This window comes from Salvelinus alpinus, chromosome 2, assembly GCF_045679555.1.
Source record: "Salvelinus alpinus chromosome 2, SLU_Salpinus.1, whole genome shotgun sequence".
Lineage (NCBI taxonomy): Eukaryota > Metazoa > Chordata > Actinopteri > Salmoniformes > Salmonidae > Salvelinus > Salvelinus alpinus.
This window is the reverse complement of record NC_092087.1, coordinates 31,133,408-31,151,532: the sequence shown is the minus strand read 5'-3', so window position 1 is coordinate 31,151,532 and position 18,125 is coordinate 31,133,408. Positions and strand designations below refer to the sequence as shown.

Here is an 18,125-nt window from a genome sequence, read left to right as displayed (position 1 = left end):
ATACAGTACATTTGTTATTGTCTCTGGAAAGGGTAGCTCATAAATTACCATTCCTTTTTGCTGTAAGCATTTAGTATTATGGTCAATTGACGGTGATGGTGCTGTGTCCTCTGAGAGGAACAAAAGGCAGCAGTGTGATCTAGGCCACCTGCCAGCTCTTTCACCTAGCTCTCGCTCAGGTGAGCTGCTACGCAACAGCATGGACGGTGGCCATGGCAACAGATGGTGACAAGGGCTATCTATTTAAATGGTGGTCCCAAATGGGGACAGTAAAGCGCAAGTACACAAAATCAAGACGAAGAGCAATAATGAATCTGGTCTGTGTGACGCATTTGTGAATTCATGCAAGAAAAACGTACATTAACCACAAGAAACATGCAGGGGATGCAGGGGTCAGTGTTCATTTTCTTAACCATGTTCTACCTCAAGGCTGACAAAGTGTGAGATTTACCCAATGGAACAATCTCCCACTTTTTATGGCAGCTATTATTAAAATAATAAATATATATATATATAACCTTTGTGGTTTTGCCTGCAGATGTCTGTGACAAATATTGCAGTGTGGTTGCAATGTCTGAATGTCCTCTAAGTCTACAGCAAGATTATAAATGTCTGGTTATAGTCTGTGGTAGAGACAACATTATGGCTGTTTTCTATCGATGTGGGGGAGAGGGAGGGGTCAAATAAAACATCGATTTAAAAAGGGTCCATCGAATGTTTAGATGCAAAAACTGTCATGTTTGAATCATAGACTTTCATCTATGTCTATACAAAACTGAAACAACATGATCAAAGGAATAAACAGGATTCAAAAGATAAAAAGGCAGAGTGAAATACCAGCTTGAATAATGCTTCAGATTGGATACAGTATAAGAGCCCAGAGAATGCATCACATTGGCAGTACTGGCACAGACGGCACAAAATGCTACCTGTCCCTCTACTTCCAATACTCTGTAGGCTATCAGCAGTAATACCCAGAGGGAATTAAAGGGAAAGGGGATACCTGTCAGTTGTACAACTGAATGCATCTCTGAATCAGAGAGGTGCGGGTGGCTGCTATAATTAACATCCACATCTTCAGCACCCAGGGAACTGTGGGTTAACTGCCTTGCTCAGAGGCAGAACAACATATTTTTACCTTGTCGGCTCAGGGATTGAATCCAGCAACCTTTCAGTTACTGAACCCAATGCTCTAACCACTAGGCTACCTGCTGGTTACTGGCCCAACGCTCTAACCACCAGGCTACCTGCTGGTTACTGGCCCAACGCTCTAACCACCGGGCTACCTGCTGGTTACTGGCCCGACGCTCTAACCACCAGGCTACCTGCTGGTTACTGGCCCAACGCTCTAACCACCAGGCTACCTGCTGGTTACTGGCCCAACGCTCTAACCACTAGGCTACCTGCTGGTTACTGGCCCAACACTCTAACCACTAGGCTACCTGCTGGTTACTGGCCCAACACTCTAACCACCAGGCTACCTGCTGGTTACTGGCCCAACGCTCTAACCACCAGGCTACAAGCAACAGCGCTTCAAACATTGGAAATAACGCTAAATGTCATGCAACTGAACATTGCATGATGTGAACTGAACCTGTTGCATGATATTATTGCCAACACGTTCAAAGAGAAAACTGTTTTTATTTGTGTTCTTTGTTATACTGTTATTTTATTCGTGATGCTCTTCCCTAACTTTCTGAAAGCACATGCAGTTGTTGTTGGAAAAAAGGATGTGTGCTCCCCCTAGCGCACATAGGTTGTAATTGCCACATGATATTAGATAAATATGAAAATATTACATTCCATTTAAAGATGTGAAGAATGGAAGAAAAGGACGCAGATGATTCGTCTTTATTTAAATATTTGTCAAATTAAAATGTATATGTGAACCCAAAGCCCAGAAGTTACATATTACACTTAGTCAACAGATATAACATACACATCTAACAATCATACCGGGTAGTCTTTAATGCCAGGAAATTGTTCATCTAGATCTCATTTTATTTATCAAGTCCTCGAATGACAGTAGTGTGTAGCCTTATGCTTTAACATTCCAGTAAAATAGCTGCAGTACAAAAATAATTTGATTTACAATGATTATGCATAAAGCATAATTATTTGTGGTAAATGAGCAAACATTTTAGGCAGCATGAATACTTTATTCTGTGTTATTTTGAAGAAAATCTATTATTTTTGGCCATTGGGTCTTCACCTGAGAAAAGATCTTGGATAGTCATATCACTTCAAATGTCAACATTAGTATTAATTAAAATAGAGAATCATAAACAGCTGGTGCTCTAGACTGTGAAAGTAATTACATGTAAATATTTGTTATTATAGCATATAGAGAGAGAGAGGTGTAATGTTGAAGTGTAGATACTATATTTAATATTTATTGCCACTCATTACTAGATGTAATTTTTCATTCACAGCAAAGATTGTAAGATTTTGACAAATATGAAAGACATGAAACAACAGAAATTACAGTATAACGTCTGTAATTGTACTGACATTTTATGTTGTGTCAACATTGTCAAGATGCAGGCTGAATACTCCTGGGCAGCCTTCGTCAACTAAATCAGTGTTTGTGTAGACTGGTGAACTGCCATGGTATGGACCGAGGTCTAAAATCAAAATGAAAACAAATGAGTGTTGGGAATATATTATAGAGAGTATAATATTCTGGTTGTCAGTCATTGGGACATAGAGGCAGAGATGAGCATACCTCTTTGTGTGAAGTCAAAAAAGTCCTCATTGAGAGACATCAGTCTTCTGGCAGGTGGCTTGTCAATGTTCCTGAGTTATGAAAACAATTTCTTTTAAACCATACAATTATATTCCTTACACAGATTGCATCTAATTTACTTCAAATCAAGCAATCATTTGCATGGCATACAAGAATCTGCCTGTATTATGTTATGATACCCACCAATGTCCCCCACGGTTCCTTCGCAGGACCACGATAACCACGATGAGAGCAAGTATGAGGAGGATGCCTGCCCCCAGCGCACCAAAGAGTGCAGCATAGAAACCTCTTCCCCTGCGGAAGCGCTCACACTGGGGTCCATGATACTGCTCCAGGGAAGACTCATAGCACCTTTGTCAAACAGTGAGGGGGTTATGATGCATACTGCTTCACATTTATGGTTCAACATTTAATTTGGTTACATTTAATTAACTGAAATTACTTTGTAACATTGTGTAACACAACTTAACATGTACCAAAATCCAAGCACTACATACGGTACATACAGTGCCTTGGGAAATTATTTAGACCCCTTGACTTTTTCCAATTGTATGTTACAGCCTTATTCTAAAATGGATACAAACAAAAAGTCCTCAGCAATCTACATACAATACCCAGTAATGACAAAGCGAAAACAGGCTTTTCAAAAATGTTACAAATTTACTGTAAGTGTAACGGATGTGAAATGGCTAGCTAGTTAGCGGGTACGCGCTACTAGCGTTTCAATCAGTTACGTCACTTGCTCTGAAACCTAGAAGTAGTGTTGCACCTTGCTCTGCAAGGGCCGCGGCTTTTGTGGAGCGATGGGTAACGACGCTTCGTGGGCGACTGTTGTTGACGTGTGCAGAGGGTCCCTGGTTCGCGCCCATGTCGGGGCGAGGGGACGGTTTAAAGTTATGCTGTTACATTGATGCTGTTGACCCGGATCACTGGTTGCTGCGGAAAAGGAGGAGGTTGAAAGGGGGGTGAGTGTAACGGATGTGAAATGGCTAGCTAGTTAGCGGGTACGCGCTAGTAGCGTTTCAATCAGTTACGTCACTTGCTCTGAAACCTAGAAGTAGTGTTGCACCTTGCTCTGCAAGGGCCGCGGCTTTTGTGGAGCGATGGGTAACGACGCTTCGTGGGTGTCAGTTGTTGATGTGTGCCGAGGGTCCCTGGTTCGCGCCCGTGTCGGGGCGAGGGGACGTACTAAAGTTATACTGTTACATTGATGCTGTTGACCCGGATCACTGGTTGCTGCGGAAAAGGAGGAGGTTGAAAGGGGGGTGAGTGTAACGGATGTGAAATGGCTAGCTAGTTAGCGGGTACGCGCTACTAGCGTTTCAATCAGTTACGTCACTTGCTCTGAAACCTAGAAGTAGTGTTGCACCTTGCTCTGCAAGGGCCGCGGCTTTTGTGGAGCGATGGGTAACGACGCTTCGTGGGTGTCAGTTGTTGATGTGTGCAGAGGGTCCCTGGTTCGCGCCCGTGTCGGGGCGAGGGGACGGTACTAAAGTTATACTGTTACATAAATAAAAAACAGAAATACCTTATTTACATAAGTTTTCAGAACCTTTGCTATGAGTCTCGAAATTGAACTCAGGTGCATCCTGTTTCCATTGATCATCCTTGAGACGTTTCTACAACTTGATTGGAGTCCACCTGTGGTAAATTCAATTGATTGGACATCATTTGGAAAGGCACACACCTGTCTATATAAGGTCCCACAGTTGACAGTGCACGTCAGAGCAAAAACCAAGCCATGAGGTCGAAGGAATTGTCCATAGAGCTCCGAGATAGGATTGTGTCGAGGCACAGATCTGGGGAAAGGTACCAAAACATTTCTGCAGCATTGAAGGTCCCCAAGAACACAGTGGCCTCCATCATTCTTAAATGTAAGAAGTTTAGAACCACCAAGACTCTTCCTAGATCAATCAGGGGAGAAGGCCTTGACCAAGAACCCGATGATCACTCTGACAGAGCTCTAGAGTTACTCTGTGGAGATGGGAGAACCTTCCAGAAGGACAACCATCTCTGCAGCACTCCACCAATCAGGCCTTCAAGGTAGAGTGGCCAGACGGAAGCCACTCCTCAGTAAAAGGCACATGACAGCCCGCTTGGAGTTTGCCAAAAGACACCTAAAGACTCTGACCATGAGATACAAGATTCTCTGGTCTGATGAAACCAAGATTGAACTCCTGGCCTGAATGCCAAGCGTCACGTCTGGAGGAAACCTGGCACCATCCCTACGGTGAAGCATGGTGGTGGCAGCATCATGCTGTGGGGATGTTTTTCAGCGGCAGAGAGACTAGTCAGGATCGAGGCAAAGATGAACAGATCAAAGTACAGAGAGATCCTTGATGAAAACCTGCTACAGAGCGTTCAGGAACTCAAACTGGGGCGAACATTCACCTTCCAACAGGACAACGCAGGAGTGGCTTTGGGACAAGTCTCTGAATGTCCTTTAGTGGCCCAGCCAGAACCTGGACTTGAAACCGATTGAACATTTCTGGAGAGACCTGAAATTAGCTGTCGAGCAACGCTCCCCATCCAACCTGACAGAGCTTGAGAGGATCTGCAGAGAAGAATGCAGGCCACAAGCTTGTAGCATCAGGCTGTCGTTGTAAATAAGAATTTGTTCTTAACTGACTTAATTTAAAAAAAATTAAAGACCCAAGAAGACAAGGCTGTAATTGCTGTCAAAGATGCTTCAATAAAGTACTGAGTAAAGGGTCTGAATACTTATGTAAATGTGGTATTTCCCTTTTTTGCAAACATTTTTAAAAACCAGAGTTTTTGCTTTGTCATGAGGTATTGTGTGTCGTTTGATGGGGAAAAAACAATTGAATCCATTTTAGAATAAGGTTGTAACGTAACAAAATGTGGAAAAAGTAAAGGGGTCTCAATACTTTCCGAATGCACTTTATCAGATTGAATAAATTCTGAAAACAAATAGGGTCTTACAGACAAATAGGTCCACTTTGAACATTATTAAAGCATTCTCCGTGTCTATGACAGTAGTCTGGATACTGTTTACAAGGCCCCACACACTTCCAGCTGCCATCAGAGAGCTCTTCTGTGTAGTTGGCAAAACCCAGACGACAGGCCACAAATGGCCTCAAATCTGCAATATCTGATTAGAAAACAATTCCCCATCATAATTACTCTCATATCTCTACTAAATTCAATAAAAGTTTGATTTTACAAGGTTTTCAAACAAAATGAAACTATTTACAATTTACAAATACAAAAAAACATTACGCATGATACATGTTTTCAATTGCCACACATTACTTACTCCTTATTTCTGTCGGTTGGAAGGTAATGTTGGTCAACTGGATTCGCACATTTTCAAATGCTTGACTGATGCCCATTAGGTTATCTGTGTTGTTCAAGATATTCCTAAGTGTGGGTTCCAGTTCATTGTTGAGGAAATCAATTTGGGATGCATTGTTGGGATAGGTGTATTCCGCTATGCTCTCTGCAACAATACTTCCAGGTCTAGAAGAATAGACATAAATCACATTTCAAGAGTTCAATAGTTGATTAATATTATAGGAATTTGATTTGCAGTATTTAATTCATGTTTGTTTAATTAAGCTTCTTAGATGTTTGAGTTTTGAAAATATAATAACCTACTTTAGATGAATGACTTGTACATCTTTAAAATTTTGTGGATCTGCTCTCCTGCAGAGAGCACTAAGCTGAAAAACAGAAGAAGAAAAAATATACATTTGATATATTTCACTTTGATCCTGTCAAAATTGTATATCAGGTAGCCATTTTAGGCCTATGTGTTATTGTAACTACTTCTTTATTCAGTAACAAATGATACCTTATTGCATTAGTATTAAGTTGTTCAAATATATTACTGTACCATTTCACATTTATGAATAATGTTTTTACAAAATCACACAACATAAAAAAACATATTGCATACCTCCTTAATCAAAGTTTTGATTAATATTTGGGACTTGCTGGAGTTCATATTTTCATACTCAGGCTCAAATTCCCTCATAATCCTCAAAGAGACATTTGCCTTTCTGGTTGGTACTGCCTTATCTGCAAAGAAATGCATGACTATGTAAGTACAAACATACAAAGAATCCCGTTTTGTTATTAGTAAATTCAGGGCAGTGAAGAAGGGCTTGATTCAATCCGTATCGCCAAAGTTCAGCGCTATAGGATGATAAAAATTGAAAGACCATATTCCTTCCCGCTTTTGCAGAGACTGCATTCATGGTAAATGCTTGCCTGACAACTCACACTGAATTTAATTCCGCTGCTCTATCGATCGCTATACATATTCAGTCTGAAACTGCCATCCTAGAAATCGTTGCATTGTCTCTAACAAATCTAACTAGTCAGAGTATCAAAGTTGATAACGTCATCATAGAAAGTTGATAATGTCATTGTGGATAAGAAACGTCAGTTGGTCGGAGTGATGTGGATGGGTAGCAGGCAAAGTAAATGTCAATCAGAAATTACCTTTACATTTCGACACGGATTGAATCAAGCCCTAAGTTTAATGGGTCTACCATTGGTGCAAAAGGTCTCGTCCTTTTATGTAAAGTTAAAACCACACATGTATGGGTTCATGATAGCATCAATCATTCATGATGAAACATTTAGTTAATGTAGAGGTGACATTCAGCTTTACTTGTTAAACAACATTGACCAATATATGTTTTACTAGTCATGTAGAGGCTTTAGTAAGGAATTATAATGAAAAGGAAAACTCACCCAAGGAAACTGTGGTGACATTACTTCCATAAGTACACAAATCTCCAAAGGTGAAGGCAGAGCAATGGCATTTACATAAGCCAAGAGTGTCATTGAAAAAACAAGGAGCACCATGACACTGACAGTCCTCTTCATTACACTGATGAGTTGTAGATATTGTTGTGAATGATGTAAGGAAAATATTTGAGGTTGAACTGTGGTCTGGTGTTGACTGACTGTCTGCCTGTGTATGGACAATTGTGGTCACTGTCTCGCTTTGCGTTGACGGTCTCCTTTCTGTGGTCGAACCTGGAATAAATGTCAGAGGTGTGGTAAATCCAGATGAGGAAGTGGTATCTAAAGTGGAGGTGGAAAATGCTGATTCACTTGTCTTTTTCAAGTGTGTAGTTGTGAATGGTGTGGAAAGACCATTTTCAGTGGTTGCCTGAGTGGAAGACATGTCAACAGTGGTTTGCGACATACCCGATGTTGACAATATGTTGGTGGTTGGACTGTTGTACACAGTTGTTTGAGACTCCATTGGGGTAGTGATGGTTGTGCTTTGGGTTTGATTTACAGTTACGTCTTGTCTTGTAAAAACAGGTAAGGATGTTATATGTGTAGTGGAGGGTGACTTCAATGATTCAGTTGTCTTCAGAGAGTTTGTAGTTGTGAATGGTGTAGAAATATGATCTTCTGCAGTTGAGACCACAGCTGCACTTTCCATTGAAGGGTGGCTTGTGGAACCATGTTCTTTAGTAGACATCTCAATTGAAGTCATCTCAGAAGTGGATTGTGACATTCCTGAAGTTGACAATTTGTTGGTGGTTGGACTGGTGTCTTGAGTTGTTTGAGACGCCATTGAGGTTGAGATTGATGTGCTTTGGGTTTGATTTACAGTTACGTCTTGTCCTGTAATAACAGGGTGGGATGTTATATGTGTAGTGGAGGGGGACGTCAATGATTCAGTTGTCTTCGGAGAGTTTGTAGTTGTGAATGGTGTGGACAGATTACCTTCTGGGGTTGAGACCATATCTGTAATTTCCATTGAAGTTTGCCTTGTAGTTGTGGACCCAATATCTTCACTTGTCATCTCTGTTGAAGATATTTCCAAAGTCGATTGTGACATACTTGATGTTGACAATCTATTGTTGGTTGGACTCGTATGTTGAGTCCTGTGAGACTCCATTGATGTGGGGATTGATGTGCTTTGGGTTTGCGTTGCAGTTCCCTTTTCTGTTGTAATAGGAGGTTGGAATGTTATGTCTGTAGTGGAGGAGGACGTCACTGATTCCATTGTCTTTGTAGAATTTGGAGCTGTGAATGATGTGGAAAGATTATCTTCTGCAGTTGAGACCACAGCTGTACGTTCCATTGACGATTGGCTTGTTCTTGTTGACCCGTGTTCTCCAGTAGCCATCTCAGTTGAAGACATTTCCAAAGTGGATTGTGACATACCCGATGTTGACAATATGTTGGTGGTTGGACTGTTGTACTCAGTTGTTTGAGACTCCATTGGGGTAGTGATGGTTGTGCTTTGGGTTTGATTTACAGTTACGACTTGTCTTGTAAAAACAGGTAAGGATGTTATATGTGTAGTGGAGGGTGACTTCAATGATTCAGTTGTCTTCAGAGAGTTTGTAGTTGTGAATGGTGTAGAAATATGATCTTCTGCAGTTGAGACCACAGCTGTACTTTCCATTGAAGGGTGGCTTGTGGAACCATGTTCTTTAGTAGACATCTCAATTGAAGTCATCTCAGAAGTGGATTGTGACATTCCTGAAGTTGACAATTTGTTGGTGGTTGGACTGGTGTCTTGAGTTGTTTGAGACGCCATTGAGGTTGAGATTGATGTGCTTTGGGTTTGATTTACAGTTACATCTTGTCCTGTAATAACAGGGTAGGATGTTATATGTGTAGTGGAGGGGGACGTCAATGATTCAGTTGTCTTCGGAGAGTTTGTAGTTGTGAATGGTGTGGACAGATTACCTTCTGGGGTTGAGACCATATCTGTAATTTCCATTGATGTTTGCCTTGTACTTGTGGACCCAATGTCTTCACTTGTCATCTCTGTTGAAGATATTCCCAAAGTCGATTGTGACATACTTGATGTTGACAATCTATTGTTGGTTGGACTCGTATGTTGAGGCCTGTGAGACTCCATTGATGTGGGGATTGATGTGCTTTGGGTTTGCGTTGCAGTTCCCTTTTCTGTTGTAATAGGAGGTTGGAATGTTATGTCTGTAGTGGAGGAGGACGTCACTGATTCCATTGTCTTTGTGGAATTTGGAGTTGTGAATGATGTGGAAAGATTATCTTCTGCAGTTGAGACCACAGCTGTACGTTCCATTGCCGATTGGCTTGTTCTTGTTGACCCGTGTTCTCCAGTAGCCATCTCAGTTGAAGACATTTCCAAAGTGGATTGTGACATACCCGATGTTGACAATATGTTGGTGGTTGGACTGTTGTACTCAGTTGTTTGAGACTCCATTGGGGTAGTGATGGTTGTGCTTTGGGTTTGATTTACAGTTACGTCTTGTCTTGTAAAAACAGGTAAGGATGTTATATGTGTAGTGGAGGGCGACTTCAATGATTCAGTTGTCTTCAGAGAGTTTGTAGTTGTGAATGGTGTAGAAATATGATCTTCTGCAGTTGAGACCACAGCTGTACTTTCCATTGAAGGGTGGCTTGTGGAACCATGTTCTTTAGTAGACATCTCAATTGAAGTCATCTCAGAAGTGGATTGTGACATTCCTGAAGTTGACAATTTGTTGGTGGTTGGACTGGTGTCTTGAGTTGTTTGAGACGCCATTGAGGTTGAGATTGATGTGCTTTGGGTTTGATTTACAGTTACATCTTGTCCTGTAATAACAGGGTAGGATGTTATATGTGTAGTGGAGGGGGACGTCAATGATTCAGTTGTCTTCGGAGAGTTTGTAGTTGTGAATGGTGTGGACAGATTACCTTCTGGGGTTGAGACCATATCTGTAATTTCCATTGAAGTTTGCCTTGTAGTTGTGGACCCAATATCTTCACTTGTCATCTCTGTTGAAGATATTTCCAAAGTCGATTGTGACATACTTGATGTTGACAATCTATTGTTGGTTGGACTCGTATGTTGAGTCCTGTGAGACTCCATTGATGTGGGGATTGATGTGCTTTGGGTTTGCGTTGCAGTTCCCTTTTCTGTTGTAATAGGAGGTTGGAATGTTATGTCTGTAGTGGAGGAGGACGTCACTGATTCCATTGTCTTTGTAGAATTTGGAGCTGTGAATGATGTGGAAAGATTATCTTCTGCAGTGGAGACCACAGCTGTACGTTCCATTGACGATTGGCTTGTTCTTGTTGACCCGTGTTCTCCAGTAGCCATCTCAGTTGAAGACATTTCCAAAGTGGATTGTGACATACCCGATGTTGACAATATGTTGGTGGTTGGACTGTTGTACTCAGTTGTTTGAGACTCCATTGGGGTAGTGATGGTTGTGCTTTGGGTTTGATTTACAGTTACGTCTTGTCTTGTAAAAACAGGTAAGGATGTTATATGTGTAGTGGAGGGTGACTTCAATGATTCAGTTGTCTTCAGAGAGTTTGTAGTTGTGAATGGTGTAGAAATATGATCTTCTGCAGTTGAGAACACAGCTGTACTTTCCATTGAAGGGTGGCTTGTGGAACCATGTTCTTTAGTAGACATCTCAATTGAAGTCATCTCAGAAGTGGATTGTGACATTCCTGAAGTTGACAATTTGTTGGTGGTTGGACTGGTGTCTTGAGTTGTTTGAGACGCCATTGAGGTTGAGATTGATGTGCTTTGGGTTTGATTTACAGTTACATCTTGTCCTGTAATAACAGGGTAGGATGTTATATGTGTAGTGGAGGGGGACGTCAATGATTCAGTTGTCTTCGGAGAGTTTGTAGTTGTGAATGGTGTGGACAGATTACCTTCTGGGGTTGAGACCATATCTGTAATTTCCATTGAAGTTTGCCTTGTAGTTGTGGACCCAATATCTTCACTTGTCATCTCTGTTGAAGATATTTCCAAAGTCGATTGTGACATACTTGATGTTGACAATCTATTGTTGGTTGGACTCGTATGTTGAGTCCTGTGAGACTCCATTGATGTGGGGATTGATGTGCTTTGGGTTTGCGTTGCAGTTCCCTTTTCTGTTGTAATAGGAGGTTGGAATGTTATGTCTGTAGTGGAGGAGGACGTCACTGATTCCATTGTCTTTGTAGAATTTGGAGCTGTGAATGATGTGGAAAGATTATCTTCTGCAGTTGAGACCACAGCTGTACGTTCCATTGACGATTGGCTTGTTCTTGTTGACCCGTGTTCTCCAGTAGCCATCTCAGTTGAAGACATTTCCAAAGTGGATTGTGACATACCCGATGTTGACAATATGTTGGTGGTTGGACTGTTGTACTCAGTTGTTTGAGACTCCATTGGGGTAGTGATGGTTGTGCTTTGGGTTTGATTTACAGTTACGTCTTGTCTTGTAATAACAGGGTAGGATGTTATATGTGTAGTGGAGGGGGACGTCAATGATTCAGTTGTCTTCGGAGAGTTTGTAGTTGTGAATGGTGTGGACAGATTACCTTCTGGGGTTGAGACCATATCTGTAATTTCCATTGAAGTTTGCCTGGTACTTGTGGACACAATGTCTTCACTTGTCATCTCTGTTGAAGATATTTCCAAAGTCGATTGTGACATACTTGATGTTGACAATCTATTGTTGGTAGGGCTCGTATGTTGAGTTCTGTGAGATTCCATTGATGTGGGGATTGATGTGCTTTGGGTTTGCGTTGCAGTTCCCTTTTCTGTTGTAATAGGAGGTTGGAATGTTATGTCTGTAGTGGAGGAGGACGTCACTGATTCCATTGTCTTTGTGGAATTTGGAGTTGTGAATGATGTGGAAAGATTATCTTCTGCAGTTGAGACCACAGCTGTACGTTCCATTGACGATTGGCTTGTTCTTGTTGACCCGTGTTCTCCAGTAGCCATCTCAGTTGAAGACATTTCCAAAGTGGATTGTGACATACCCGATGTTGACAATATGTTGGTGGTTGGACTGTTGTACTCAGTTGTTTGAGACTCCATTGGGGTAGTGATGGTTGTGCTTTGGGTTTGATTTACAGTTACGTCTTGTCTTGTAAAAACAGGTAAGGATGTTATATGTGTAGTGGAGGGTGACTTCAATGATTCAGTTGTCTTCAGAGAGTTTGTAGTTGTGAATGGTGTAGAAATATGATCTTCTGCAGTTGAGAACACAGCTGTACTTTCCATTGAAGGGTGGCTTGTGGAACCATGTTCTTTAGTAGACATCTCAATTGAAGTCATCTCAGAAGTGGATTGTGACATTCCTGAAGTTGACAATTTGTTGGTGGTTGGACTGGTGTCTTGAGTTGTTTGAGACGCCATTGAGGTTGAGATTGATGTGCTTTGGGTTTGATTTACAGTTACATCTTGTCCTGTAATAACAGGGTAGGATGTTATATGTGTAGTGGAGGGGGACGTCAATGATTCAGTTGTCTTTGGAGAGTTTGTAGTTGTGAATGGTGTGGACAGATTACCTTCTGGGGTTGAGACCATATCTGTAATTTCCATTGAAGTTTGCCTTGTAGTTGTGGACCCAATATCTTCACTTGTCATCTCTGTTGAAGATATTTCCAAAGTCGATTGTGACATACTTGAGGTTGACAATCTATTGTTGGTTGGACTCGTATGTTGAGTCCTGTGAGACTCCATTGATGTGGGGATTGATGTGCTTTGGGTTTGCGTTGCAGTTCCCTTTTCTGTTGTAATAGGAGGTTGGAATGTTATGTCTGTAGTGGAGGAGGACGTCACTGATTCCATTGTCTTTGTAGAATTTGGAGTTGTGAATGATGTGGAAAGATTATCTTCTGCAGTTGAGACCACAGCTGTACGTTCCATTGACGATTGGCTTGTTCTTGTTGACCCGTGTTCTCCAGTAGCCATCTCAGTTGAAGACATTTCCAAAGTGGATTGTGACATACCCGATGTTGACAATATGTTGGTGGTTGGACTGTTGTACTCAGTTGTTTGAGACTCCATTGGGGTAGTGATGGTTGTGCTTTGGGTTTGATTTACAGTTACGTCTTGTCTTGTAAAAACAGGTAAGGATGTTATATGTGTAGTGGAGGGTGACTTCAATGATTCAGTTGTCTTCAGAGAGTTTGTAGTTGTGAATGGTGTAGAAATATGATCTTCTGCAGTTGAGAACACAGCTGTACTTTCCATTGAAGGGTGGCTTGTGGAACCATGTTCTTTAGTAGACATCTCAATTGAAGTCATCTCAGAAGTGGATTGTGACATTCCTGAAGTTGACAATTTGTTGGTGGTTGGACTGGTGTCTTGAGTTGTTTGAGACGCCATTGAGGTTGAGATTGATGTGCTTTGGGTTTGATTTACAGTTACATCTTGTCCTGTAATAACAGGGTAGGATGTTATATGTGTAGTGGAGGGGGACGTCAATGATTCAGTTGTCTTCGGAGAGTTTGTAGTTGTGAATGGTGTGGACAGATTACCTTCTGGGGTTGAGACCATATCTGTAATTTCCATTGATGTTTGCCTTGTACTTGTGGACCCAATATCTTCACTTGTCATCTCTGTTGAAGATATTTCCAAAGTCGATTGTGACATACTTGATGTTGACAATCTATTGTTGGTTGGACTCGTATGTTGAGTCCTGTGAGACTCCATTGATGTGGGGATTGATGTGCTTTGGGTTTGCGTTGCAGTTCCCTTTTCTGTTGTAATAGGACGTTGGAATGTTATGTCTGTAGTGGAGGAGGACGTCACTGATTCCATTGTCTTTGTAGAATTTGGAGCTGTGAATGATGTGGAAAGATTATCTTCTGCAGTTGAGACCACAGCTGTACGTTCCATTGACGATTGGCTTGTTCTTGTTGACCCGTGTTCTCCAGTAGCCATCTCAGTTGAAGACATTTCCAAAGTGGATTGTGACATACCTGATGTTGACAATATGTTGGTGGTTGGACTGTTGTACTCAGTTGTTTGAGACTCCATTGGGGTAGTGATGGTTGTGCTTTGGGTTTGATTTACAGTTACGTCTTGTCTTGTAAAAACAGGTACGGATGTTATATGTGTAGTGGAGGGTGACTTCAATGATTCAGTTGTCTTCAGAGAGTTTGTAGTTGTGAATGGTGTAGAAATATGATCTTCTGCAGTTGAGACCACAGCTGTACTTTCCATTGAAGGGTGGCTTGTGGAACCATGTTCTTTAGTAGACTTCTCAATTGAAGTCATCTCAGAAGTGGATTGTGACATTCCTGAAGTTGACAATTTGTTGGTGGTTGGACTGGTGTCTTGAGTTGTTTGAGACGCCATTGAGGTTGAGATTGATGTGCTTTGGGTTTGATTTACAGTTACATCTTGTCCTGTAATAACAGGGTAGGATGTTATATGTGTAGTGGAGGGGGACGTCAATGATTCAGTTGTCTTCGGAGAGTTTGTAGTTGTGAATGGTGTGGACAGATTACCTTCTGGGGTTGAGACCATATCTGTAATTTCCATTGAAGTTTGCCTGGTACTTGTGGACACAATGTCTTCACTTGTCATCTCTGTTGAAGATATTTCCAAAGTCGATTGTGACATACTTGATGTTGACAATCTATTGTTGGTAGGGCTCGTATGTTGAGTTCTGTGAGATTCCATTGATGTGGGGATTGATGTGCTTTGGGTTTGCGTTGCAGTTCCCTTTTCTGTTGTAATAGGAGGTTGGAATGTTATGTCTGTAGTGGAGGAGGACGTCACTGATTCCATTGTCTTTGTGGAATTTGGAGTTGTGAATGATGTGGAAAGATTATCTTCTGCAGTTGAGACCACAGCTGTACGTTCCATTGACGATTGGCTTGTTCTTGTTGACCCGTGTTCTCCAGTAGCCATCTCAGTTGAAGACATTTCCAAAGTGGATTGTGACATACCCGATGTTGACAATATGTTGGTGGTTGGACTGTTGTACTCAGTTGTTTGAGACTCCATTGGGGTAGTGATGGTTGTGCTTTGGGTTTGATTTACAGTTACGTCTTGTCTTGTAAAAACAGGTAAGGATGTTATATGTGTAGTGGAGGGTGACTTCAATGATTCAGTTGTCTTCAGAGAGTTTGTAGTTGTGAATGGTGTAGAAATATGATCTTCTGCAGTTGAGACCACAGCTGTACTTTCCATTGAAGGGTGGCTTGTGGAACCATGTTCTTTAGTAGACATCTCAATTGAAGTCATCTCAGAAGTGGATTGTGACATTCCTGAAGTTGACAATTTGTTGGTGGTTGGACTGGTGTCTTGAGTTGTTTGAGACGCCATTGAGGTTGAGATTGATGTGCTTTGGGTTTGATTTACAGTTACATCTTGTCCTGTAATAACAGGGTAGGATGTTATATGTGTAGTGGAGGGGGACGTCAATGATTCAGTTGTCTTCGGAGAGTTTGTAGTTGTGAATGGTGTGGACAGATTACCTTCTGGGGTTGAGACCATATCTGTAATTTCCATTGAAGTTTGCCTTGTAGTTGTGGACCCAATATCTTCACTTGTCATCTCTGTTGAAGATATTTCCAAAGTCGATTGTGACATACTTGATGTTGACAATCTATTGTTGGTTGGACTCGTATGTTGAGTCCTGTGAGACTCCATTGATGTGGGGATTGATGTGCTTTGGGTTTGCGTTGCAGTTCCCTTTTCTGTTGTAATAGGAGGTTGGAATGTTATGTCTGTAGTGGAGGAGGACGTCACTGATTCCATTGTCTTTGTAGAATTTGGAGCTGTGAATGATGTGGAAAGATTATCTTCTGCAGTTGAGACCACAGCTGTACGTTCCATTGACGATTGGCTTGTTCTTGTTGACCCGTGTTCTCCAGTAGCCATCTCAGTTGAAGACATTTCCAAAGTGGATTGTGACATACCTGATGTTGACAATATGTTGGTGGTTGGACTGTTGTACTCAGTTGTTTGAGACTCCATTGGGGTAGTGATGGTTGTGCTTTGGGTTTGATTTACAGTTACGTCTTGTCTTGTAAAAACAGGTACGGATGTTATATGTGTAGTGGAGGGTGACTTCAATGATTCAGTTGTCTTCAGAGAGTTTGTAGTTGTGAATGGTGTAGAAATATGATCTTCTGCAGTTGAGACCACAGCTGTACTTTCCATTGAAGGGTGGCTTGTGGAACCATGTTCTTTAGTAGACTTCTCAATTGAAGTCATCTCAGAAGTGGATTGTGACATTCCTGAAGTTGACAATTTGTTGGTGGTTGGACTGGTGTCTTGAGTTGTTTGAGACGCCATTGAGGTTGAGATTGATGTGCTTTGGGTTTGATTTACAGTTACATCTTGTCCTGTAATAACAGGGTAGGATGTTATATGTGTAGTGGAGGGGGACGTCAATGATTCAGTTGTCTTCGGAGAGTTTGTAGTTGTGAATGGTGTGGACAGATTACCTTCTGGGGTTGAGACCATATCTGTAATTTCCATTGAAGTTTGCCTTGTAGTTGTGGACACAATGTCTTCACTTGTCATCTCTGTTGAAGATATTTCCAAAGTCGATTGTGACATACTTGATGTTGACAATCTATTGTTGGTAGGGCTCGTATGTTGAGTTCTGTGAGATTCCATTGATGTGGGGATTGATGTGCTTTGGGTTTGCGTTGCAGTTCCCTTTTCTGTTGTAATAGGAGGTTGGAATGTTATGTCTGTAGTGGAGGAGGACGTCACTGATTCCATTGTCTTTGTGGAATTTGGAGTTGTGAATGATGTGGAAAGATTATCTTCTGCAGTTGAGACCACAGCTGTACGTTCCATTGACGATTGGCTTGTTCTTGTTGACCCGTGTTCTCCAGTAGCCATCTCAGTTGAAGACATTTCCAAAGTGGATTGTGACATACCCGATGTTGACAATATGTTGGTGGTTGGACTGTTGTACTCAGTTGTTTGAGACTCCATTGGGGTAGTGATGGTTGTGCTTTGGGTTTGATTTACAGTTACGTCTTGTCTTGTAAAAACAGGTAAGGATGTTATATGTGTAGTGGAGGGTGACTTCAATGATTCAGTTGTCTTCAGAGAGTTTGTAGTTGTGAATGGTGTAGAAATATGATCTTCTGCAGTTGAGACCACAGCTGTACTTTCCATTGAAGGGTGGCTTGTGGAACCATGTTCTTTAGTAGACATCTCAATTGAAGTCATCTCAGAAGTGGATTGTGACATTCCTGAAGTTGACAATTTGTTGGTGGTTGGACTGGTGTCTTGAGTTGTTTGAGACGCCATTGAGGTTGAGATTGATGTGCTTTGGGTTTGATTTACAGTTACATCTTGTCCTGTAATAACAGGGTAGGATGTTATATGTGTAGTGGAGGGGGACGTCAATGATTCAGTTGTCTTCGGAGAGTTTGTAGTTGTGAATGGTGTGGACAGATTACCTTCTGGGGTTGAGACCATATCTGTAATTTCCATTGAAGTTTGCCTTGTAGTTGTGGACCCAATATCTTCACTTGTCATCTCTGTTGAAGATATTTCCAAAGTCGATTGTGACATACTTGATGTTGACAATCTATTGTTGGTTGGACTCGTATGTTGAGTCCTGTGAGACTCCATTGATGTGGGGATTGATGTGCTTTGGGTTTGCGTTGCAGTTCCCTTTTCTGTTGTAATAGG

The 18,125-nt window shown here is 41.5% G+C and overlaps 1 protein-coding gene across 1 annotated transcript; it reads right to left on the bottom strand.

The window, feature by feature from the left end:
* Nucleotides 1-1,855: 1,855 nt before the first annotated feature.
* LOC139550836 (mucin-3A-like) lies at nt 1,856-8,064 on the bottom strand. The gene is made up of 9 exons (XM_071362033.1): nt 7,469-8,064; nt 6,666-6,787; nt 6,365-6,429; nt 6,024-6,226; nt 5,690-5,858; nt 2,930-3,097; nt 2,726-2,796; nt 2,512-2,624; nt 1,856-2,212 (listed from the first exon to the last, which is right to left on the bottom strand). The coding sequence occupies exons 1-8, from the start codon at nt 7,986-7,988 to the stop codon at nt 2,515-2,517; spliced, it is 1,428 nt and encodes a 475-aa protein (XP_071218134.1). The 5' UTR covers nt 7,989-8,064; the 3' UTR covers nt 1,856-2,212; nt 2,512-2,514.
* Between the last annotated feature and the right edge of the window lie 10,061 nt (nt 8,065-18,125).